The sequence below is a fragment of the Stomoxys calcitrans genome, chromosome 2 (genome assembly GCF_963082655.1).
Source record: "Stomoxys calcitrans chromosome 2, idStoCalc2.1, whole genome shotgun sequence".
Lineage (NCBI taxonomy): Eukaryota > Metazoa > Arthropoda > Insecta > Diptera > Muscidae > Stomoxys > Stomoxys calcitrans.
The window spans coordinates 208,218,664-208,241,999 of record NC_081553.1 but is presented as its reverse complement, the minus strand read 5'-3'; the positions used below and the strand labels follow the sequence as shown (position 1 = coordinate 208,241,999).

General features: G+C 37.6%; 3 protein-coding genes across 3 annotated transcripts; 1 reads left to right on the top strand and 2 right to left on the bottom strand.

Moving 5' to 3' along the window:
* Nucleotides 1–3,131: 3,131 nt before the first annotated feature.
* On the bottom strand, nt 3,132–18,306 carry LOC106083618 (transcription initiation factor IIA subunit 1). The gene is made up of 7 exons (XM_013246762.2): nt 17,754–18,306; nt 7,890–8,087; nt 7,733–7,741; nt 7,204–7,674; nt 3,794–4,001; nt 3,473–3,717; nt 3,132–3,406 (listed from the first exon to the last, which is right to left on the bottom strand). The coding sequence occupies exons 2-7, from the start codon at nt 7,992–7,994 to the stop codon at nt 3,299–3,301; spliced, it is 1,146 nt and encodes a 381-aa protein (XP_013102216.2). The 5' UTR covers nt 7,995–8,087; nt 17,754–18,306; the 3' UTR covers nt 3,132–3,298.
* A 2,355-nt stretch (nt 18,307–20,661) lies between these two features.
* Nucleotides 20,662–21,910, top strand: LOC106083625 (large ribosomal subunit protein bL19m). Its single transcript, XM_013246772.2, has 3 exons — nt 20,662–20,861; nt 20,932–21,237; nt 21,296–21,910. Exons 1-3 carry the CDS (start codon nt 20,798–20,800, stop codon nt 21,838–21,840), a joined length of 915 nt encoding a protein of 304 aa, XP_013102226.2. The 5' UTR covers nt 20,662–20,797; the 3' UTR covers nt 21,841–21,910.
* A 115-nt stretch (nt 21,911–22,025) lies between these two features.
* On the bottom strand, nt 22,026–23,228 carry LOC106083626 (protein unc-50 homolog). Its single transcript, XM_013246773.1, has 4 exons — nt 22,814–23,228; nt 22,691–22,756; nt 22,264–22,623; nt 22,026–22,197 (listed from the first exon to the last, which is right to left on the bottom strand). The coding sequence occupies exons 1-4, from the start codon at nt 23,055–23,057 to the stop codon at nt 22,061–22,063; spliced, it is 807 nt and encodes a 268-aa protein (XP_013102227.1). The 5' UTR covers nt 23,058–23,228; the 3' UTR covers nt 22,026–22,060.
* Between the last annotated feature and the right edge of the window lie 108 nt (nt 23,229–23,336).

Here is a 23,336-nt window from a genome sequence, read left to right as displayed (position 1 = left end):
TGTGTGAATCTCTTTTCTAAACGCTAAATAAAATCCTATACATTTCCCTGGCATTAGTCAGCGGCACTATTGATAAAAAGAATTTCAACCGCTCGTCGGTATTGGAAATTTCAACAAAGCAGCCTATGAAATTTTAATTTAATTTATACTTGACTCGATTGATAGCAAAGTCGTAGGGTTTGTAAAAATATGACGTTTAGCGTGGTGAATTTAAATTAAAATTTTATGTTTTGACAAACGTCAAAATTTGTTAGTGTTAGAAAAAATAGTCGATTGATACAGCAAAATGAATTTTTTTTCTCACCAGTGTAAAAAACAACCCCCAACAAACGATACGGAATGTATCATATAAGACACATTGCGCCAATAGAGGGCGCAATTTTCATCTGATTGGGCTAAAATTGTGTACAATTTCTCTCATGACTTATTTATTCGATATTGCTTCTACAGAAATCGATATCCTAATTTTAACTTCCAATTTTCGCAAACAGCTGTTAACAGCCGGCCAGGTTTGATGGTATTAGATGTCAGATTTTTGTTTGCATTCTCTTTGTTGTTATCTTCTTTCTCGCATATTCTCTGCTCATGTACGCACACGTATACACACATGCACACAAATTTTTTTGTGTGTGTTGGCAAAATGTCGATCAGCTTGATGGCAAGATGGCGGATTGCACCATATGATTTGTGGTTGTTGTACAAATGAGACCACCTTCAATTGTTTTGCCATGGGTGATGGGAAATTAACGATAGTATCGATGCTATCGATATTTATTATTAAAAATATCGAATGTTGCGATTATCGAAAGTTTGCCAGCTCTATGGCCAGAGTCCGCTTATGTCGGCGAACGCCTGGGTTCAAATCGCGGCGTGAACATCAGAAAAATGTCAACCGTAATTATTCTCTTACTAATGCTGTATATGTTTGTGAGATATCCTGCCATTTAAAAACAACTTCTCTACCAAGCGGTGTCGCTAATCGGCATGCCGTTCGGACTCGGCATAAAAAAAGGATGCCCCTTATCATTGGGCTTAAACTTTAATCGAACTGCACTCATTGATATGAGAGAAGTATCCCTGTTCCTTAATGGAATGTTCATTAGAAATTTAGTAGTAGTTATACTTGATTCCATTATTCGAACCAGAATAGATTACCAGGCACCTCAATCGTCTTTATCCATCATTTCATTGGAATTTTGCTCATCCCCTTTTTAGCATTTACCGTTAGGGTCAATTTTTATACAACTTGTAAGCTGTTGCTTATTCATTCATTTTAACGACATGGTCTAGCCACCGTGATCGTATTCCTGGCAAGCCGTTATTTCTTTGCGAACAGACCACCTCCCTATAATACTCACCATTGACCAACCACCCGATTTCATAACCCCTGAGCGCCAGACGTTTATCAGTCAGAAGAATTCCGATTGGGTCGGATTTAGAGAAGACACCCCCTCAAGTGCGCTAGTTGCCAAGATTTCCACCCGATTTCATAACACCTGAACGCCAGACGTTTATCAATCAGAAGAATTCCGATTGGGTCGGATTTAGAGAAGACACCCCTCAAGTGCGCTGGTTGCCAAGAGGAAATTCCGAGACATCATTAACGCAGCAGCAGATGCTCGCTTTATACCAGCCGATCGAATACCCCAAGTGCCGTCCAAATTCATGGCGCAGGCAGCAGTACTCGCAAGGGAGACTGATGGGATTCGTGGCGCGACACCACTACCCCCAGAATCAGCGAGCTTAGGCATAACCACGGCATTCGATAACGTATTCGTTTTTGCTTCGAACAAATTGTCGATACGAAAAAATCACAGCATTCGATCGAAGCGAATAAGAAACAAAACAAATAGGAATATTTATTTATCGACGGCAGGGAATCAAAAAAAAATATTTCCTTGCTTTGTAAATCTAAATGCAGAAGCTACTTGCCGCTTATCAAAAGAAATCCATCTTGATGACAACAAAGCAATCGAATATTATTTCGAAATAACGAAACTCGTTATCGACTGTCGTGATTCGAAAAATGTTTTAAGTAGTTTTTTAACTTATGTTAGAAAAAGTACGTCTTATGCATAGTGTGATTATTTATAGGCCTGATGGCTTCGCATTGCATGAAATGAAATAAATAAATAAATAAAATTTACAATTCGATTGAAAGATCTCGAACTTGAATGCCGTGATTGGTCCCCTGAATCTAGAAATAAACAGAGGTCTCCTGAATCTAGAAATAAACAGAGGTCAGATCTGTCAGAATGCCGCTCTTCAAATTGCAACGAGATGTCTCCTCAGTTCTCACGTGGACCGACCCCATCATGCTGTCCAAGCAATACCTTCTGGGTTATTATCGGAAAGACCATTCAAAATATTATCTTATGGATAGGTATCCACCGCCCAGAATCTTTAAGGTGGGTCTACATTATCTAGAGCGTGAGGTTCAGATCTGTCGGAAGGTCGGTCTTCGAACTATGGACCACCTCCGTCAGGAGACAAATATCCTACTCGTGCGAAGACATAACTACATGCGGTCCAAGCAATGTCATCTGGGCTGTTATCACAGGAACCATCCAAATCATCATCTTGTGGATAGGTATCAACAGCTCAAAAGCCTTAAGATGGATCTTAATGATCTACAGCGAGGGGTTCAGCGCTACAAAAGAGAACCTCAAGCGGTTCTAGACAACATTCATGCAGACACAGAAACGGTAAAAAGCTATTGTGTACTCTGAACACACCCCGCCTTAGTCGCAGAGTTCCTTGATCTGGATATTCAACAGAACCAAGCAGATGAAAGATGGAACGCAACACTCTGCTACAACAACAGTTAGTTGCTTTTTTTAAGCGACCCAGGGTACCATCCATAATCCAGCCATACACGATTGAACCAGACAAATAGTGTTTACAAGATTCACATAAAAAACACATTAGTAACTAATTATCAGCAAATTGCCTGTTGATGTATTTCAACTGCTATAAAAAGGGATTTTCCCTCTAAATACACAATAAATACCTGAGTCGGATTTCCAGTCTCACCACATTATTATCTTTGTAGGCTTTTCTTTGGTATCAATCGATTATTAAAAGACAGTTTTTAAATACCATTTTCGCAATGTTTATTTGTATTTTATGTATGTTTGTATATGCATTTTAAGAAAGAAAAAATTTACATCATCTTCTTGTACAGAATAGCAACAATTCTAAGATAATTAACTTACTAACGATATTTGTTTTTGTATTACTATATAAGCACAGGTGAAACTTGGTAAGTATTTTGTGTCATACCTCTTTGCATTTGAAACTACCATTCGGCATCACCATTGGATTTTTGAAAGACATAATCTTTTCCGCCTATATTCATGATGCCATCTTTAAGATAGAATTTCCATTTGTTGCGAGAGCGTGTTATCTACGACAATATGAAATGTGAGTATTATATTCAACTTTTGAGTTTTTTTTACTGTCAACAACAAACCTTGTCATATTGACACACTATGACATTATCAGTATCAAACAGATCGGTGGCATCCTCATCGGTAACATCGTCTTCGCTATTCAATGGCTCTTCCTCAGCACCACCCTCATTGTCTATATCGGACTCGTCATCCTTGTCCACATCATCGTTGTCATCGTCATCCATATTACCGTCACTCTCTTCACTCTCATCTTCGTCCGAGGTATCCAAAGCGCCATCCAATTGTTTAGATGTATTAAAATTTTCTATTATAAACAAAAATCGAAACCTCATTTAATATTAGAGAACGAACTCGTAAACAAATTTATTTGGTGTACAAACTTTGCATGTTTGCGTTGACCAGAGCCGCATTCACATGTTGCTGTAGCACTGATGATGCCAGTGTTGTAGGTAAAGACATTATAGACGATATAAGATGGGCAGTCAATATTTGTGTCAGTTGATTTTCTTGTAGTGCTGAAGCTGGCACATGTATGGTCAGAACACGAGATTCAGAGTTCATAGTACCAGGTTGAGCGGGCAAAGTAATCTGAAATGAAACGAATCAACATCAATCATTTTCATTCCCTACATTTATTTTCATTTATCTCATGACTTCACATACACCCACACTTTATAATCTAATTATAAAGAAAAGGCTTTGCCGAAATTGAACAACCGGTGATGTCGACCTATGCCTGTGCGTTCCCCCGGCGATTGGGTGTAGCATCGGAATTACATTGCTTCCCAAAAAGAGCATGCCAAGGATCGCAATCCTACATTCATGTATGTGGCGACAACAACAACAATTGGGCAGGATGTCCATTTCTATTCATACCTGCGCATTAAAACCCCTTCTCTCGATGATAGGTATGAAAAGATATGGAAAAAGTTCGGCCTACAAAATCTTACTAATTTGCTGTACTACCAAAACCAGTATTGTTCAAATACCGTTGGTCCTAAAGGACTGTCGAAAGCTGTTTTGAATTCAACGTACATATAGAAGCGTCCTTCTACTTCTTTTGACCTTTTTCCCAAATATGTGACTTTTGACAAATATGTGGTTTGGGTGGAATGGAGGATAGGTTAAACAGTGCCGGAGATATCATCCCACCTTGGGGAACTCCCTGTATCACTCTACGGTGATTCGACTTATTATCCCTAAATTCCACAAATGATTGGCGACCATACAGATATTTCGTGAACCAGCGTTTCAGGCTAGGGTGGAGTGGCGTGTAAGCGATATCCTCAAATAGTTTTGCATGGTTGACCGTGTCGAATTTCGATAGGTCTAGTGCCATGGGGTGATTGAAACCATGGCAAATGTGTGCGGTGATGGCATGCAAAGCAGTTGTTGTGCTGTGCAATCTTCAGAACCGTGCTAATGCAACAAATAGAATTTCTTAAACCAGGCTTTGGAGGAGTCCCCAAGCGTCTTGGCTATTACCGAGAGAAGGGAAATCGTTCTCTGGGACTCTTCCAAGAGTCCTGCAGCATGTAAACGAACTGGCGATTTGTGTATTCTGTGAAGCCGTCCGCATCAGCCTTCTTCTGATTGATATATGTCCAGCGCTAAAAGGTATGAAATAGAATGGTCGGTCAATGTTAAGAATTATAAAAACGGTGGTCACAATGAAATGACGGCTTGCCAGGAGACGTCTTTTACTAAGTTATGTTGTTGTTGTTTTTGAACCACATTTTTCTATGTGCATAGCTGGTGCCGCCCGGCTTCCGACTGAGACTCTCCACTCAATACCGCTGATTGTTTGAGAATGCAATTGTAGCTACTCCATACACGAAGCATAATGAACACCAAATCGGAGCTTAGAGTTCCAGCCCGTGTAGTGCTCATGACCATCCCGTGCCGGGACTAAACTGACGAGCTGCTGGAATTACCCGTAAATCTGTTGGGTGCGTCCTTAAACAACTCAGAATGCTCTGCCAAAACCATGTGCCTCGGGTCGGTACCTGGAGGGATAACCATAAAGGATGGCGCGCATTAAAGTCCCCTATTACCAAGACAACAAGCTTCTGATGCTGAGCTTATAATCTTGGTGCTAACTGCTAATTGGCGGTATTTACACGTTGTATAGCTCTATCTAGGCATTGTCAGGCCTGATTGCTATCCCCATACATTCCATGTAGGGGACACTAACGTCAGGTGCGGGCGAGATTGGTCTATACTGCACGAAATAGGGTATCAAGAAAGCTGGTTGTTGTTGTAGCAGTTTATTGTGTTCTATCTTTCGTCTCCGTGATTCTGTTGAGTATCAACACCCAAGAACTCTGCGACTAAGATGGGGTGCGTCCACAGGGATCTGGGTCTGGCCGGGCAGTTAAACAGGTGACGTGTATGGTGCGGTCCCTGGTTACAATCGGGACATACATCTTGCACGTCGCCATCAATCCTAGCTCTGTAGGAATTGAGGCGGCTGCATCTGCCGGAACGATTCAAAAAAACCTACTATCTCATCAATCTTGTCTCGAAGACCATTGTAATTAAATAGCAAGAACGACGATTCCCAAGCCCTGGAACGGAATAGTAGCACAACACCTTGCAAAGTAATAAGTATGACTGTACTCCCGAAGTGACGTCAAGCCAGAGCGCGGCACCCAAAAATAAAAATTTTTTACCTGTTTTTGCTGAAATGTGCTACAGTGATAGGAGGACACGGTAACGCAGAGGTTAACATGTCCGCTTAGGACTCTGAATGCCTGGATTCGAATCCTAGCGAGAACATTGGACTAATTTTTCAGCTGTGCTTATCCCCTCTTAACGATGGCGATATTTGTGCGGTACTTTACTATGTACCAAATTCTCCCCAAAGAAAGGCACTGCGGCACGCCGTTCAAAACCGCTATAAAAACGATATCCCTTATCGTTGAGTATAAACTTGAACCGTCCAGTGCTCAATGATATGTAAGAAGTTTGTCCTGTTCCTTAATGGAATGTTCATGGGCAAATTTGCAATATTTTGTTGTTGCAGTGGGTGGCATACGACACTTCAACATATAAGGGGAGTAAGGTCAATATAGAACCATAAAATAGGCATTCATTTTCCGATTTCAGTGAAATTTACGGTTACAGTGTGTTGTAATGAGACATGGCCACCTATGTCAAGTATGGTACATATTAGAATTTTTTTATATAGACCGATATCCCTATTTGAAGTTTTGAGACCTTAAATGGGGCATTTATTACCCGATTTTGTTGAAATTTCCAACAGTGAGTAATTTTTCGACATCCGCCTTGCCAAATATGGTCTGGATTGGAGTATTTTGATATATGGTAGCTGCTATAGTCCGATCTCCCCATATAAGGTATTGAACATATAAAAGGCGCATTTATTACCTGATTTCGTCGAAATGTGGATCAGTGAATTACATTAGACCTCTACATATCCTTGCATTATATGGTCTAGATCAGACAATATATGGGTATAACTGTCATAAAGATCGATTTTCTGCCTTAAGATCTTGGCCCCATAAAACGCGAACCTATTACCCAATTTTTCTCGTAATTTTTGGATATAGCGACTAGTACAGAGACTGATCTTCCGATCTACCAATTTCAAGTTTTCGGCCCGCTATGTAATGTTATGAAAGAAGAAGCCCAGTTTTTTTTTATTAAATATTCATGGGCTAATTTGCATTTGCAGAAAATAATATTTCGATTTATCAAAGATAATTTTCTGAGCTATTAGATATGCGTAGCAAATCCTTTTGCATTTGTTTTCCATATTTCTACTTACATTTACAGGCATAATACGATTCGGATCTAAAGCTGCCACAATAGGTATAGTCGATGATTGTGGTTGATTACTGCCACCAGAACTGTTGCCGGATGGATGTGACTGCTGATTATTGCCACCTCCACCACCAGCAGCACCAATGGCTTGCTGCTGTTGTTTCTGCTGTTGCAGCAGTAGAGCTGAACTCGAAGAGGTAGGGTGTAATGGTGGCGGATGACTTTGAGGTTGCGGTTGTTGTGAAGATGTTTGATGTTGGGGTTCTTGTTTTATTGTGCCATTAATAATGGTGTTTGCCGATGATCCAGCAGCCGCTGATGTGGGTCCATTCACCGCCTGTTGTAATTGAGCAAGGTTTGGCTTAACATCTATCGATGAGTTAGTGGTGTTTGAGGCTGCCCCATTGGTGTTGCTATTTAGCTGTGAAGCAGCCGCTGCTGCCGCCGCTGCTTTTTTGGCCTTAGCTACTTGAGCCTATTTTTGGAAAAAAAAATTATAAAACTATAATTTGGGAAACTATGAACATACGTACCTTTGTTGGCTGATATTTGAATATATTTTCAATGCAATAGTAAAGAGTTTTGCCAGTGCAAATGTCATGGCGAGTAAATTTTTGTGTTTTTAGTGGGACGAAGAAATGTTTATAATTAGCATATTAAGTTTAACTTAAAGTCATATTTTTTTCTTACCTTAGGATTATTTGCAACAATTTGTGGAGGTTGTTCCGTCGGTGGATCTGGATTTACTTCTACTGCTTTACTAGCCAATAATTTGGACCGCCATATCTGTTTCATTTCCTGCAGAACTTGTTCGTCAACACCATCGTCAAGGAAAGCATCACGAACACTGGATATGACATCTTCGATAACTGCATGATAGACTTTTAGCTGAAATGTTCAATTGAAATAAGCTGTAATACATTTATATATATATAAAGGAGTGGAAGTAAATGGAAAACAACTATCTTATATGGGTTTAAGATTAAACAGAGAATTATGATATAGTATTGGCTAGTCCTGTCAAAAGCGATTAAACCATAACCCTTTAACCAAATCCTCTGTGATAACCCAAAAATACGAATTTTGTATAAAGTTTGGGATCAAATCACCTGGGGAAACCTCTACTCTAAGTAAATGGGTAACTTTTCGAGGAATTAATATTTAATTAATTAATATTTGAAACGCACATGCATGTATGTCTCAAATGAAAGGTTTTTGGAAGTGGTATACGAATGAGTTAGCTTGAATGAGCTTGTTTTTCAAGAAAGAAAAAACTCATGAAGAGGTTTTTTCGCTAAGAATATCTCATTCGATCCAGTTTCCTGTTTAAGATTAATCCTTAGTATTTGACCTTGTCTAATATCGAAATCTTTCTGTTGAAGAAACGTGGTGTGTCAAATTGACCCACTTTCTCTTTCTTGTGAGCAGACAGTTTTCAGTCTTCTCTGGAGTCTCAGTGTTAATCCAGAGAAAATTGAAATCCGCCTGTTCACAATGTGGCAATCTCAAACATATTCGTTAGCAACTCTGTAATTGAGTTTGTTGATCGGCATAAGTGTTTGGGGATTATTATTATTGACTCCGAGTTATGCTTTCAATCTCACATTGACGCCTTGACTGGAAGGGTTTGGGCCTGTCTCCGAAAGACGTATTCTTCTGCCATTTTTCTATCTTTTCATGTAAGACGAATTCTTTCTTGATTGTTCGAAAAACACTTAAACGATCTAGCCACGTCTATAGCTGCCATATAGACTGATATCTCGATTTAAGGTCATGGGCTCATAAAAGCCACATTTATTGTCTGATTTTGCAAAAATTAGGGAAAGTGAATTGTGTTATGCCCTTCGAAATCCTTCTTCAATTTGGCCCAGATCGGTCCAGATTTGGATATAGCTGCCATATAGGCCAAGCTCCCGATTTAAGGTTTTGGGCCCATAAAAGCCACATGTATTATCCGATTTTGGTGAAATTTGGAATAGTGAGTTGTGTTAGGATAGTCGACATCTCTCTTCAATTTGGCGCAGATCGGTCCAGATTTGGATATAGCTGCCATATAGACCGATATCTCGATTTAAGATCATGGGCCCATAAATAGCTCATTTATTGTCCCATTTCACCGAAATTTGGGACAGTGAATTGTGTTAGGCCCTTTGACATCTTTTGCGATTTGACCCTAATCGGCCGATGTCTTGAGTTAAATTCTTTGCTCAATAAAAACCGCATTTACAATCCGATTTCGCTGAAATTTGACACTTTTTGACATGTGTTTCAGATCGGTCTATATTTGGATATAACTGCCAAAGAGACCAAAATTTTGAACAGTTGTTGTTAATGTGGCAGTGTGTTGTACAATGAGGCGGCAGCCCTTGCCGATGACGGACTTCATCGGGTCAAACCGGTATATACAACCGGCTGCCATGGGATTGATTTTGAGCCACGACTCAATGTCCGTGCCGAATTGGGTCCAAATCGGACCATGTTTTTATATAGATGCTATGGGGGAGTAAATTGTGCATTTTCAATTGTGCATTTATGAGGTAAGTTGGTTTACCCGTGGTGGTATCCAAAGTTTAGCCCGGCCGAAGTTAATGCATTTTTACTTGTTGATTCTGATTGTTGCTTTTATATCACGGCTTTTTGTGCACTGGGACCAATATTGCAACTCCCGATTTTTCGGCGTCTATATAGTGTTTTGTTTTTGAAATTTTTTAGATGGAAAGTCAATGCCAATAGTTAACTAGGTATTATGTTTTATATTTTGGATTTAGATTTAACTAGACCTTAGAAAGTACTCAGGTTGTGTTATCAATGTAATATAATTATAGGCCTTATAGGCTTCATATTACAAAGAATGATTAATAAAATGAAATAAAATGAAACCTCGGGTCCAGCTAACAAGTCTGATTTTTCAATATTACTTCATTGTGTACTTCGATCTCTCAGCTTCAGTTATATAAAAATGTTATAGCTGCCAATAGAAGGAATTTTTTTAAAAGTTGTATTTAATTTCCCTTATACAAGTTAAAATTCAATTTGAATTGAAAATACATTTTTAGATTATTTTTAATATACCTTTATATGCATATTAATCATTGCTAAAAGGTATTATCACAGCGTTATAATTATTTTACATATTTTTTTTTTCGTTATAAACACTAATTAGGTATAAAGCGAAAAATGTTGTTTATCTATATTCAATCTGTCACGCGGCACATCTTAAATTGAAATATTGGTATGCGGTAAAATTGTGCAATATTTTTTTTCTGTTGATTATTTGCGTCCCATTATCAGAGGGGCGCCGTAGGGAGTTTTTTTTTATACCCACCACCATAGGATGGGGTATACTAAACTAGTCAATCCGTTTGTAACACCTCGAAATATTGATCTAGGGCCGCATTAAGTATATATATTCTTGATCGTCTCGAAATTCTGATCCGAACTAGCAATGTTCGTCCGTCCGTCTGTCGAAATCACGATAGCGGTCAAACGCGTAGAGCTAACCGCTTTAAAATTTTTGTATATTGGTATAGGTCGTTTGTTGTAGAAATACTCCAATCGATATTTACTTGTTTAGTTATTATTCTAATCAAGTATGCTTTTCCTATACATATATTATTTTCAGTCAAAAATAACCCACCTTTGAATTCTGTTCGTTTAATAAATCTTCAAATTAATTTTTACTAAAATAAATTTGTCAATCCCGTGAATTCTTAATTACAAGAGGTTATGGGCGAAATCAAGGAAGTTCATGGAATTCCCCAGTTTAACGGCCAGGGATTTGATGATTGGCAATTTAGAGTGAAAATTCATTTGGACTCTCTGGATCTGTTGGAAGTTCTCACCGGTGACCCTCCAGATGATGCAACTAAAAAAGTTGAGTTCAAGAAAAAGGACAAAAAGGCAATGGACAGAATAGTGAGTTTCCTACATGCGGATTGCATTAGTTTTGTGCGTGACAAAGAAACAGCAAAGGCTATGTGGCAAAGCCTTCAATCTGTTTTCGCGAAGAAGTCTGTAACGAATCAAGTTCTAATCAGAAAACAATTGGCCAAGATGAAAATGAATGATGGAGACTCAATTGTAAGTCATGTAATGGCATTTGAAAATTTAATACGAAAGCTGAAATTGTCCGGAGCTTGTGTGGAAGAAAGTGACGTTTTAGCACAACTGTTCTTGACGTTGCCCGATAAATATGACCCCCTGGTTACAGCTATGCAAAATATGGAAAATGGGCAATTGACATTTAACATCGTGAAAGAGAGACTCATTTCTGAAGAAGCAAAGTTCTTGGATCGTGATCAAGCTAATGTGGAAGAAAAAGCTGCGTTTTCAAGTAAGAAGAATGCTTTTCGAAAAGCCAAACCCCGATTTAATGGAAAATGTTTTAAATGCGACAAGTTTGGGCATAAATCTAAAGACTGTTGGCAAAGAGAAGCACGATCTGCAAAGACAAATACGAAAGCAGTCGCGTTTATGGCGTACAGGAATAGAACCAGAGCAGAGAAAGCTGAAATTGTCTTTAAATTGGATTCTGGTGCGAGTGACCATCTAGCAAAAGATAAAGATATTTTTAGCACAATGTCTAGCCTGGATAATCCAGTTGAAATTAATGTTGCCAAGGACAATGAGTCAATTGTAGCTAAGAATGTTGGTGTTGTGCAAGGTGTGAGTAACAAGGGCATAGATATAACAATGAAAGATGTACTTTATGCCCCAACATTGAGAGATAATTTGTTGTCGGTGAGGAAGTTGACTAAGGCCGGACTTAAGGTAAATTTTGTTAAGAATAAGGCTATGATTCTTAAAGATGGCGAAGAAATAGCATCGGCATACTTGCGTGGCAATCTTTATGAATTAACCTTAACCCACAAAGAAAATGGTGCTTTCATTTGTCATCAAAACAATTTCGAAATTTGGCATAAAAGGCTTGGACATATCGGAACATCAGGTATGAAAAACGTATTACAACAAAATTTGATAAAGGAAAACATAAAGCCAAACGTTTTGGGGTTCTGTGATATATGTACTGAGGCAAAACAGTGTCGTGAACCTTTTGATGGAACTAGGTCTAGATCAACAAGATTACTTGAAAGGATACATTCTGACGTATGTGGGCCAATAACTCCTGTGGCCTGGGATGGTTCCAAATATTTTGTTTCATTCATAGATGACTACAGCCATTTTGCTATGATTTTCTGCATAAAGAAAAAATCAGAAGTCTTTCAGAAATTCAAAGAATATGAGGCCATGGTGACGACAATGTTCCCTAATGTGAAGATATCAAATCTTACAATAGACCAAGGTACCGAATATTTGTCTAAAGCACAGCTAGAATGGTACAAATCAAAAGGAATACAAGTTGAACCCACCATTGCATACACACCGCAGCAGAATGGAGTATCTGAGAGGTTCAATAGAACCGTCACAGAAAAGATAAGAGCCATGATATTGGACAGTGGAGTTCCTAAATTTCTTTGGAACGAAGCAGCTCTTGCCGCCGTGTATGTTATAAACAGAATACCAACAAGGGCTTTAAATGAAATGGTAACACCGGCAGAAAAGTGGTTTGGGAATAAGCCAAATTATGATAAATTAAGAATCTTTGGTACAAAAGCATATGCTTGGATACCAGATAAATGCCGAAAGAAATTGGATTCGAAAAGCAAGAAAACAATTTTTATTGGCTACGCTCCAAATGGATACAGGCTGTGGGATATGCAAGCAAGAAAGGTAATACTGGCTCGAGATGTTAAATTCGACGAAAATTGTTTCCGGTACAAAGGTCTCGTTAATGAATCAAGTGAACCCAAAATAATTTGGAGCATCCACGAGCAAGAGGGGGAAGACGGTAATGATGCTGTGTCTGCTGAAGAGAATAGTGCAAACAACAAAGCGGAATCTGAAGAACCAATTGCACAAATGAATGAACAGAATGAAGTAACGTCTGATGAAGATGATAGCCAAAATTCAGCTGAAGAAAACGACCCGGATATAGGAAAAAGACGCAGCCTAAGAATTAAACAATTTCCAATGAAATTTATGGACTATATAACTGGACATGAGGCGAATGTGGTTCAAAATAATATACCCGAAAGTTTCAACGAAATCTTCAATAGAGATGATACCGATAGCTGGATGCAGGCTGTTAATGACGAATTGAATTCTATGAAGAAAAATCATGTCTGGGATTTGGTTAAGCCTCCAGTAGGTGCAAAAATCTTGAAGACAAAATGGGTCTTTAAACTTAAGGAAGACTGTAATGGGAATCTTACAAAATATAAGGCAAGATTAGTTGCAAAAGGCTTTCTCCAGAAACAACCTATGCCCCCGTTGCTAAGCTAACAACTGTGAGAATTGCATTAGCCATTGGTGTTCGTCACGGTTATCACTTTCACCAACTAGATGTAAAAACAGCTTTTTTACATGGAGATTTAAAGGAGGATATATACATAGAAATTCCCCACGGCGTCAAAGCAGACCCTGGTCTGGTGTGCAAATTGGCAAAATCTTTGTATGGCCTGAAGCAAGCTCCTAAATGCTGGAATGAGAAATTTAACGTGTTTCTTCAATCACTAGGATTTTCAAGATCCAGGCACGATTATTGCCTGTATTTTAAAATGGATACCGATAAAGCCAGTGTTCTTATTCTTATACTATATGTTGACGATGTATTGGTGGTTGGAAATAATATCAATCGAATAATGGACTTAAAAACTCAACTATCAAAACATTTTGAAATGTCAGATTGCGGTCCTTTAAAACATTTTCTAGGTATGAATATGGATTTATGTAATGGAGAATTAAGCATATCGCAAGAAGCAAGCATTTCCAAAATCCTGAATAAGTTTGGGATGACAGAATGTAATCCTGTAAAGTCTCCCATGGAGAAAGGCTTGCAATTGCAAAAAGGTGAATCTCCAACAAACCCGAATCTACCCTATCGGCAACTTTTAGGGAGTTTAATGTATATTATGGTATGCTCTAGACCTGACATTTGTTACCATGTTGGATATTTAGGTCGATTTCAAGAAAACCCAAATGAAATTCACTGGCAACATCTTAAGCGTGTACTGAGATATTTAAAAGGTACAATGAAGATGAAACTGAATTTTAGAAACTACTCTGATGAACCAGTAATTGGATATGCCGACGCTGATTGGGCCACAGATTTGTCAGACAGAAAATCTGTTAGTGGATACATGTTCAAGGTCTATGGATGTACAGTATCATGGTGCAGCAAGAAGCAACAAACAGTGGCAACTTCTTCTTCCGAGGCAGAGTACATAGCTCTAAGCATGGCTAGTACAGAAGCTTTGTGGATACGAGGTGTATTAGAAGATTTAAGGGAAATTAGCGGATATGCAGTAAAAATTTTTGAGGATAATAAAGGCTGCATTGGAATGTCTAACAATCTTGAAAGCAAAAGGGCAAAGCATATTGACATCAAGCACCATTTTGTTAGAGACAACATTATGAATGGAAACATAGTGGTCGAACACATAAGATCAGAAAAACAGTTGGCGGATTTATTTACCAAATCCTTGGATGCCAATAAATTTCAGAAGCTACGAGTTGAAGCTGGAATAATCGATTGAGAGGGGGTGTTGTAGAAATACTCCAATCGATATTTACTTGTTTAGTTATTATTCTAATCAAGTATGCTTTTCCTATACATATATTATTTTCAGTCAAAAATAACCCACCTTTGAATTCTGTTCGTTTAATAAATCTTCAAATTAATTTTTACTAAAATAAATTTGTCAATCCCGTGAATTCTTAATTACAAGATCGTTGGTGATTACAAATGGGCCATATTGGTTCAGGTTTGGACATAGCTCCCATATAAGCCGATCCCCCTATTTGACTTCTTGAACCCATGGAAGCCACAATTTTTGTCCGAGTTGGCTGAAATTTAGCACATGGAGTGTTGTTATAATTCCAACAACTGTGCTAAGTACGGTCCAAATCGGTCAAGAACCTGATATAGCCCCCATATAAACCGATTTCCCAATTTGACTTCTTGAGCCCATGGAAGCCACATTTTTTATCCGTCTTGTACATGGTGTTATGTTATGAATACCAACAACTGTGCCGAGTACGGTTAAAATTGGTCAAGAACATGATATAGCTGTCATATATTTTGGACCATTTATGGTGAGATTTTTGTAGTATAAAAAGTTCAACTCCAAACTCTATTTGTATCTGAATACAAACGGCGAACCAAAAACGGACGCAAATATGTAAAAATGCGCATAATTTTTTGCTAATATTTATGCGTTGAAAAATACACACTTCTTACCAGAACGATTTTTTCCTTTAAAATGTCCGCCCATAGGGCCCATATTTGGTCGAAATATTCTCCTGGAATAATTAATATTAAAAAATACTTACATACAAATGTATGTGTGTTTGTATATTTGCATAAATTTCTTGGTTTGAGCCATGATCTGCCCTGGTCCGAAAAAAACACTGGAGTAACATATGAAAATTAAATAGGAAGCCCCTTCAAACCCTTTTGAAAAAGTCCAAAAACAGTGGAATATGAACTCAAGAGATTTCAGAAAACTAAACGGGATGCATGTGCTACACATAATGTAAACAGTAAAATCATCTCTTAAAAGAAACAACCTACTTCGTTTGTTCCTCTTTGGAAAGTGGTAAATTTTTACTTTTTATTCGAATTTCGCATTTATTAATCATGATCTACCACATTTTATAAAATTTTAGATATATTTTAACAACAGATTGAGAGTTGTGTTTATGTCACTTATATTGATAACAAACTCAGCCAGAATTGTCAATATGTGTGGATGTGCTTTTCATTTTCTTTGTTACAGCAAAATAACCCAGACGGCAGTGGCTAACAAACGTCGGAGTGAGTTGCAGTTTGTTTTTGCAAAAGCACAAGACAACCAAGAAAAAAAAAGAAGCTCTTAAACCACACAATTCAGGCAGTCGTTATAAAATGAACTTTCACTTAATAGTATTCCATCGAACTGCACCGTAGGTTTCTTGATCTTGACAAAATAACACATAAAAGAAACATTTAAAGGTTGCATTTTCTTCATAAAAGTAACGCGTATGAGTCACTCCACACAAAGCGGTGATTTATAATAATAAAAATAAATAAGTAAAAAATTAAGAGACTTTGAAGCGCATCACTATTTATGGCAATCTCTCTAGAAAACGACCACTGGGACCTGGATTTAGCTGAGCAAATAGTTAGATCCACATTTTGCATTTCACCAGGCAGCTCCATTGCTTAAACCGACATGTTACATGACGTATTCTGGCAACCCGTTATTTTCGCGGCGATCAATCCTTTGGACCAGAGCGAGCATATTCACCTATGGAACTTGAAAAGAATACAATAACAACAACACCTCTCTTATATGTACTTTTTGCTAAGAGACATCATTAATGCAGCATCCGCTCTCTTTTTACCACAGGTTAGGAGTATTTCCCGACTGAGAGAACTGAACATTTGAAACACTGCAACTTAAACAGTGTATGTTGTTGTTGCAAAAATGTGTTGTACACTGAGTCGGCAGCCCTTGTCGATGAAGAGCTCCATCGGGTCAATCCGGTACGTACAACCGGCTAACATGGGATTGCAGACGTTGGTATTGGTAAGCAGTGGGCAACAATGAAGTTAACCTCGAACCCCAGCAGATGGGAAGATAGAACCAATATCCTGATGCTGAAGAACCTGCATGTTTCGGGAGACTAGTAGCAGGCAAGAATCTGATCAGTTTCCGGACATTCTTATAGTTTCCCATGTCATTAAAATTGGCCAAGTGATCCTTCTGAAGTCCGTAAAAAACATTTTGGTTTATCTGAATTTGCCTACACTGCATCTCACCCACTATGGGTATCTACATTGTTGTTGTAGGAGTGCGTTGTACACAAGGCTGACTTGATGAACGACTTCATCGGGTCAATCCGGTGCGTACAACGGACTGTCTTTGGATTGGGTGTCTACATTGGCGCTTCATAGTTTATCACCTACTGACCTATTCAATAAATGTAAATATATTTGTATTTAATATGCGGCCATTAGAGCACTTTAAGAAGTTAGTTTATATACATTGAGTCCCTATTGGAAGTTCTATTTTCCTTTATGGCAAAACTTGCAGTTGCCTTAACTTGCCATTATTTTCCATATGGATAGTATTACCGATATGGCCAAACCTTCCTTAAAAGGTTGTACTTAAAACTAACAATCAAAATGTTATAATGCGAAGACCTTCCAAGATTTCAAACATAAATCCGGGGTTCTGATCTTATAGATAGCATATATAAACCGCATAAATCACTTGCGAACCAGACCGACAAATCTCAATTAATTTTCGTAACCAATTTAGGGTTTGGTTTTCATTGCTTACAATAATAGAGGTAATTCACATATGGAAAGTATTTTCCAAATAAGACCTTTCACACAGCAATTATAAAAGACCAACTTAATCTTTGCCTGGTCTAAATTGAAAATAATTTGTACTTTTAAAAATTGTCAAACTGTTTTTGTTTTGTACAACTATAATCATATGTACTTACCACTGAAGATTGGCATAAAGCCTGCACCTTTTTCTCCGCCAGCTTGAGGCTGTTATTCTGAGCAACTTGTGTGGAAAGAAATTAATTTATTATATTTACACGCAGAGAGGCTATGTTGTTTTTGTATTGTTTCTTTGTTTTTGTCTGTCCGTTAGGCAATTTTTGCTCTTGGCAGAGACTTCTTAATTTTCAGTTTTTGATTTAAATATAGCGTTGTCGACGGCGCCGTTTTTCTTAGTGCTGCTGCTCCGTCTGCTACTAATTTGACCGAGATTTTCGGCATGCAACAAGCAACAGAGTCCACCAACCATATGGAAGAGACAATCTAGTGATGTCGGTAGTAAGATTGAATGACGAGTGTTAATTCAAATACAAATTTTAATACAATGCTGCTACTTTGCCCCGAAAAAGGGTGAAGAGACCCGGACAACGACAAAAAAAAATCAAAACACACAGTAACGACGTAAGCAGAGATAATGACGACTACTCAAGTTAAGGTAGTAAGCAAAAAAAAAATGCACAGAAAATTAATAAATGTTAGTTAATTATAATTAACACGTTCACTACCACATATGACATATGTTGTGGGTTCCACAACACCACCACGAATGAGGGTACCACTCTCGTAATTATCGAGTTATTGCCCGATTCCTCGAAAATCCCCGAGTTGTTAACATCCAATAAAATCTCAAAAACTGATATTTTGGAATAATAGTTTTTAACCAAAATTGCAAAATTGCCCAGCTCCGTTGAACAATTTGTCAGCCGCTTTCGTTGACTTCAATCTACGGAATGAATGCAATTTTGTTGTTGTGTTGCGACGATGATTGTAAACGACATCGTTGTATTTTCGAGTAGCATTTTTCGTATCGTTCATCATTGCATGTTTAAAAACAAAGATATAGCAAAACGTGAGGCATCCTTGCCACAAGCATGTAGAAAGAATTCTAATAATTAATTTTTGTGCCGAATTTTGAAGTTTCAAGCTGGAAAAATTAAATTTTAAAATGCTTTAAGTACAGAATTTTACAAACATGTAGTTGTTGTCTCGTCCTCTATCTCTGTCTCTTTTCTGCAAGAACATATATTCAAACTCATTGAGAGTGTGGTCGTGCGAGTTTAGTCACATTGGAGAGAAAATAATAAATAATTTTTACAATATTTAGACTTCTTCCCCAAGCGTATGTACCAAATAAACGAAATTATTAGCACATGGCATGGCCATTTTTGAAACGACCAACACAGACCCCACGTCCTAATAAAATTGCTTTACGAGATCAACGCAAAGCTAGCTGACAATGAAATGAGACTCCTTTTATACATGGCAATCATTTTTATTTGGTTCACATGCACACACACCAACATTAATTTCAATGCATGTGTGTGAGTGTTTTCGGTATACGTGTATGGCAGCTGCGCTGTTCGTGATTTTTATTCCGTTTGTGTTATAAGATAGCAAGAAAAAACTATTTGCAAAGAGACATGTTAAACAAACTGGGGGTTTAAGACGAGGAAAGCATATAAACTTTTTAAATAAAATAGGGTGTTTGTAAATTTTTAGTTTTTGAAATGGAAATTCAACAATAAACTAAGTATTGTGTTGCCACATGAAAACATAATTATAAGAGAACAGTGTTTCCTAACTTTTGGGAAGATGTAATGAAATTGTATAAGAGTTTAAATCCAATCAAAGAGTCAGACTCGTTGTTTTGCATGCATATTATATGTAGTGGAATTCAATTGTTTTAACGAAAAACGTTTAGTTAATGAGCGATAACAGAAAAGTTACGAATTTGGTATTCAGCATGGTTGAATAAACAAGGTTGGCTCACTTGTCCAGCAACAACGAAATCAACTTACAACCCTCTGGTGTTGGTGGCGCAAATTGCCACTAGGCAGTCAAATTTCTGGACACTTCCTAATTGACATTCTAGGTTTTATTTGCGTTATCATGTGTAGCAGCCACATGATCAAAAGATTTATGATTAAAAACGTGTAAATTATAAATTAAAATGTAAAAGAGGAAATGGGGAAAAAATTTAATATCCGAACCAAGCATTTGATGTTCTAGTGGGATTTGAAAACAACTCTGGAGTTGGACAATTTCATCAGCTGGGCAAGTGAGCCAACCTTCTAAATTCAACCATGGTATTCAGTAGTCATTTTGAACCATTATCGACATCGTTAAAATCAGCTGTTTTCGCTAACAATTTCTATTCGTTGACTTAACGACGGACAATTATTTGGTGTTTACTCTAACGAAATAAAGATAAATAATTACGATTTCTTTAGAGTATTTTTCTCTGGTTTTTTCTTAAGTGCATCCTGGGCTTTATGTAAAACATCTGTCGTCAGGATTGACATGATATGTTTTTCACAAAAAGTCTTGGTATTCTATTCTACTTTCGTAACAGTCGCGGAAATTTGTAATTGTTCCACGAGAGGAGTTTGACAGCGATCAAATATTTTTGTTTCCATACCAAACCGCTTCATAAACAGACTTGCACTGGAAACATCGTTTGCGTGGTATTTTTGCTCTTCACGGCTTGTCTATGCAGTACCATGGCGAAACAATTAAATGTGGTCTCATCTGTACAACAACCACAAATCATTAGGTGCAATCCGCCACCAAACTGATCGACGTTTTGCCAACACACATAAAGAAATTTGTGTGCGTGTGTGTATGCGTGTTCGTACATGAGCAGAGAATATGCGAGAAAGGAGAAAACAACAAAGAGAATGCAAACAAAAATCTGTCATCTTAATACCATCAAACCTGGCCAGCTGCAAACAGCTGTTCGCACTAAAATAAAACACCATTTTGTTTTGTTTGAAGAAATACGGATAACCATGATTGGTTACTATTGTCATTATCCGATTAAAAATATTTTTAAGTTGTAAACGTGACATAAGAATACAATTTTTTCGCCCGACGCCAACGTTGTGGCAACCTTTGTAACGCTATATACTTTTTCTACGGCAGAGTTTTTGGAAAAAGAATCTTATTTTTAAGTATTGAAATAAATTAAATACCAATTAAAATAATGATGGTGCCGTCGCGCTTGCTTACACCGCAGCTTTTGAAGCAAGCTTCTTTTAAAAGAATTGGTAAGACTTGCGTAAAAATAAATGATTACAAAACTTGCCTCTGAGTCGCATAATTGCTTATGTTTTGCAGTCACGTTCTCCACAAAGCACTTACACAAGGAGACAGCTAATGCGAACGCTACCAATACAGCCAAACATCCTGGCGGCAATGCAGATTCGCGGAAATCTATTGCCCCAACAACATACCGGTTTATTTATCCAGAATTTTTACCTGACCCCAAAGTGGAATGGCGTAATCCAATAAGGGAAAAACTGGAGCGTATGGATATGATTGATAGACGTACTCAAATAGAAATACCCGAATTTTATGTGGGATCTATACTTGTAGTCACCAGCTCCGATCCACATGCAGCGGGAAAAATTAGTCGCTTTGTTGGTAGGTTGTAATTAAAAATTGCCTTACCGTCATAGTACGTAACATTTCGTTAAAACAGGTATATGTATTCAACGTGAACGCTGTGGACTAAGGGCCCGTTTCATTTTGCGTAACGTTATTGACGAACAAGGTGTTGAAGTCCTTTATGAGATGTATGACCCTACAATACAGAAAATTGAAGTTCTTCGTTTGGAAAAACGTGTCGATGATCATTTATTGTATTTAAGAGATGCATTGCCTGAATATAGCACATTTGATCCAAATATGGAGGCGGAAGTGGTGGAAGATGGTACCCCTGTGCCTATAAATGAAATTCAAGTGCGTCTACGACCACGTCCCTGGCTGGAGCGATGGGAAAGGCAAAATTTAAAAGGTATTTCAAATATTGATGAATATCTTAACGACAAAAGAAGACGAACAGCTTTGGAACACGAAAAACCATGGGAGAAGTTTGATCTTATGAAGCAATATCGTTCTACTATACCTGAAGAGGAACAAAAAGAAATTTATGCTGAAGTATATTCGCAATTGCATCAAATGGAATTACAACGAAAGAAAAACAAACGTAAGAGGTCTTTTGTAAAGCCCACAAAATTGGCATAAAATGTCGTTGTTTGAAAAAAAAAATAAATATAGGAAGAATGTTTGTTGAAAATATTTTCTTGTTACTACATTTGTTGTTGTTTATATAATAGAATTTTTCAAATCGTCGAATGAAGTTAGACATATGTATATATATAGCAGTAAATAAAATATATCGCAGGGTAAGTATATAATGAAACAACATATTACATTTTTCTTTGTGTCTGTAGAAAACGTTACTTTAATACACACGATACTTATAGAAATCTATGAAGGCTACGGTAACATTCCAACTAATAATTAAAGTGATTAAATACAAAAGAAAGATAATGGGCAGAGGAATGAGAATCAGGCGTGTATTCTTTAAGTGTGGAATACCTAAAATAATTATGAAAAACACGTTAGTTACGAATAGGTAGGACTTGCAATAGGCGTTTTACTTACAATTATATCCCAGAAATGTTATATAAACATAGTAGCACAAGGCCAGCAGCCAAAATGTGTTGCCTAAAAAATTCGATAAGAACCACGGTTTGCTAATCAACCAATTGTAAAAGAATAACTGAATGAAGTGCAAGAGCATGAGTGGCGGAAAGAAGGCATTTAAGTGCACATCAAATGCGTAGCCCCACTCCACATCGGGTTCTAAGTTACTGGTTCGTAGATATCGATTGGTAACCAACCATAAAAATGTGGCCACCACAATACCCGCAAAAATGCAGTCCACAAAAACTACATAGAAAATGAATGAGATACTTTGCCAAACATTCAAGCCTAATACCCAGGCAAATCCCAGAGAAGTAACTGAAAATTGAGTTAAGTTATTGAACTGAGATACATTTTCTTTACAAGAGGTAATAAGCAAATTTACCGCATAAACAGACCAGGAATAAAACTAGAAATGCGGGATCGTCTCTCGCAAATTGTGATTTTGTCTCTGCCAATGAAAGGAAAACAATTAGACTAAAAATATTACTTATTTTATTTTTCTTACGCTTTCTATAATTGAAATTTCTGTAGACTTTTTGTGGTGCTATAAACAGATAAATCATTTGCCATAGTGCAAACTCAAAGTCCATCTGATTGAATTTTAAAAGTCTCCTCAAGTATTTGTAGCTTTTTGTTGTAGCCGATAGACAGTTCTTCTTATAGTTGACCGGTGGTGGTAGAGGCGACTGGCCCCTAGAAGCTACATAACTGGACACCACAGAGGGTGTGGGCGATGTCGATTGCTTCATGTTGATATTTTCGTACACCTATTATTTCGCATATGACCTATTTACACGCAATTAACTTAAAACTTGTTCAATCTTGCATTATTTACTCGATTACTTTTATATTTTTTAATACAATTTAATTTTTATGGAGGTTTGCTTTGACACATCACTGATAGATTGTAATCAGCTGTTTTATACAAACCTATAGTTGCCAACAAGAATATTGTGTTCAATAGCATTTTTCGCGTACCTTTTCAGGGAAAATTGGCATTTTTGTTTAGCTAGCGTCATTAGCATGGC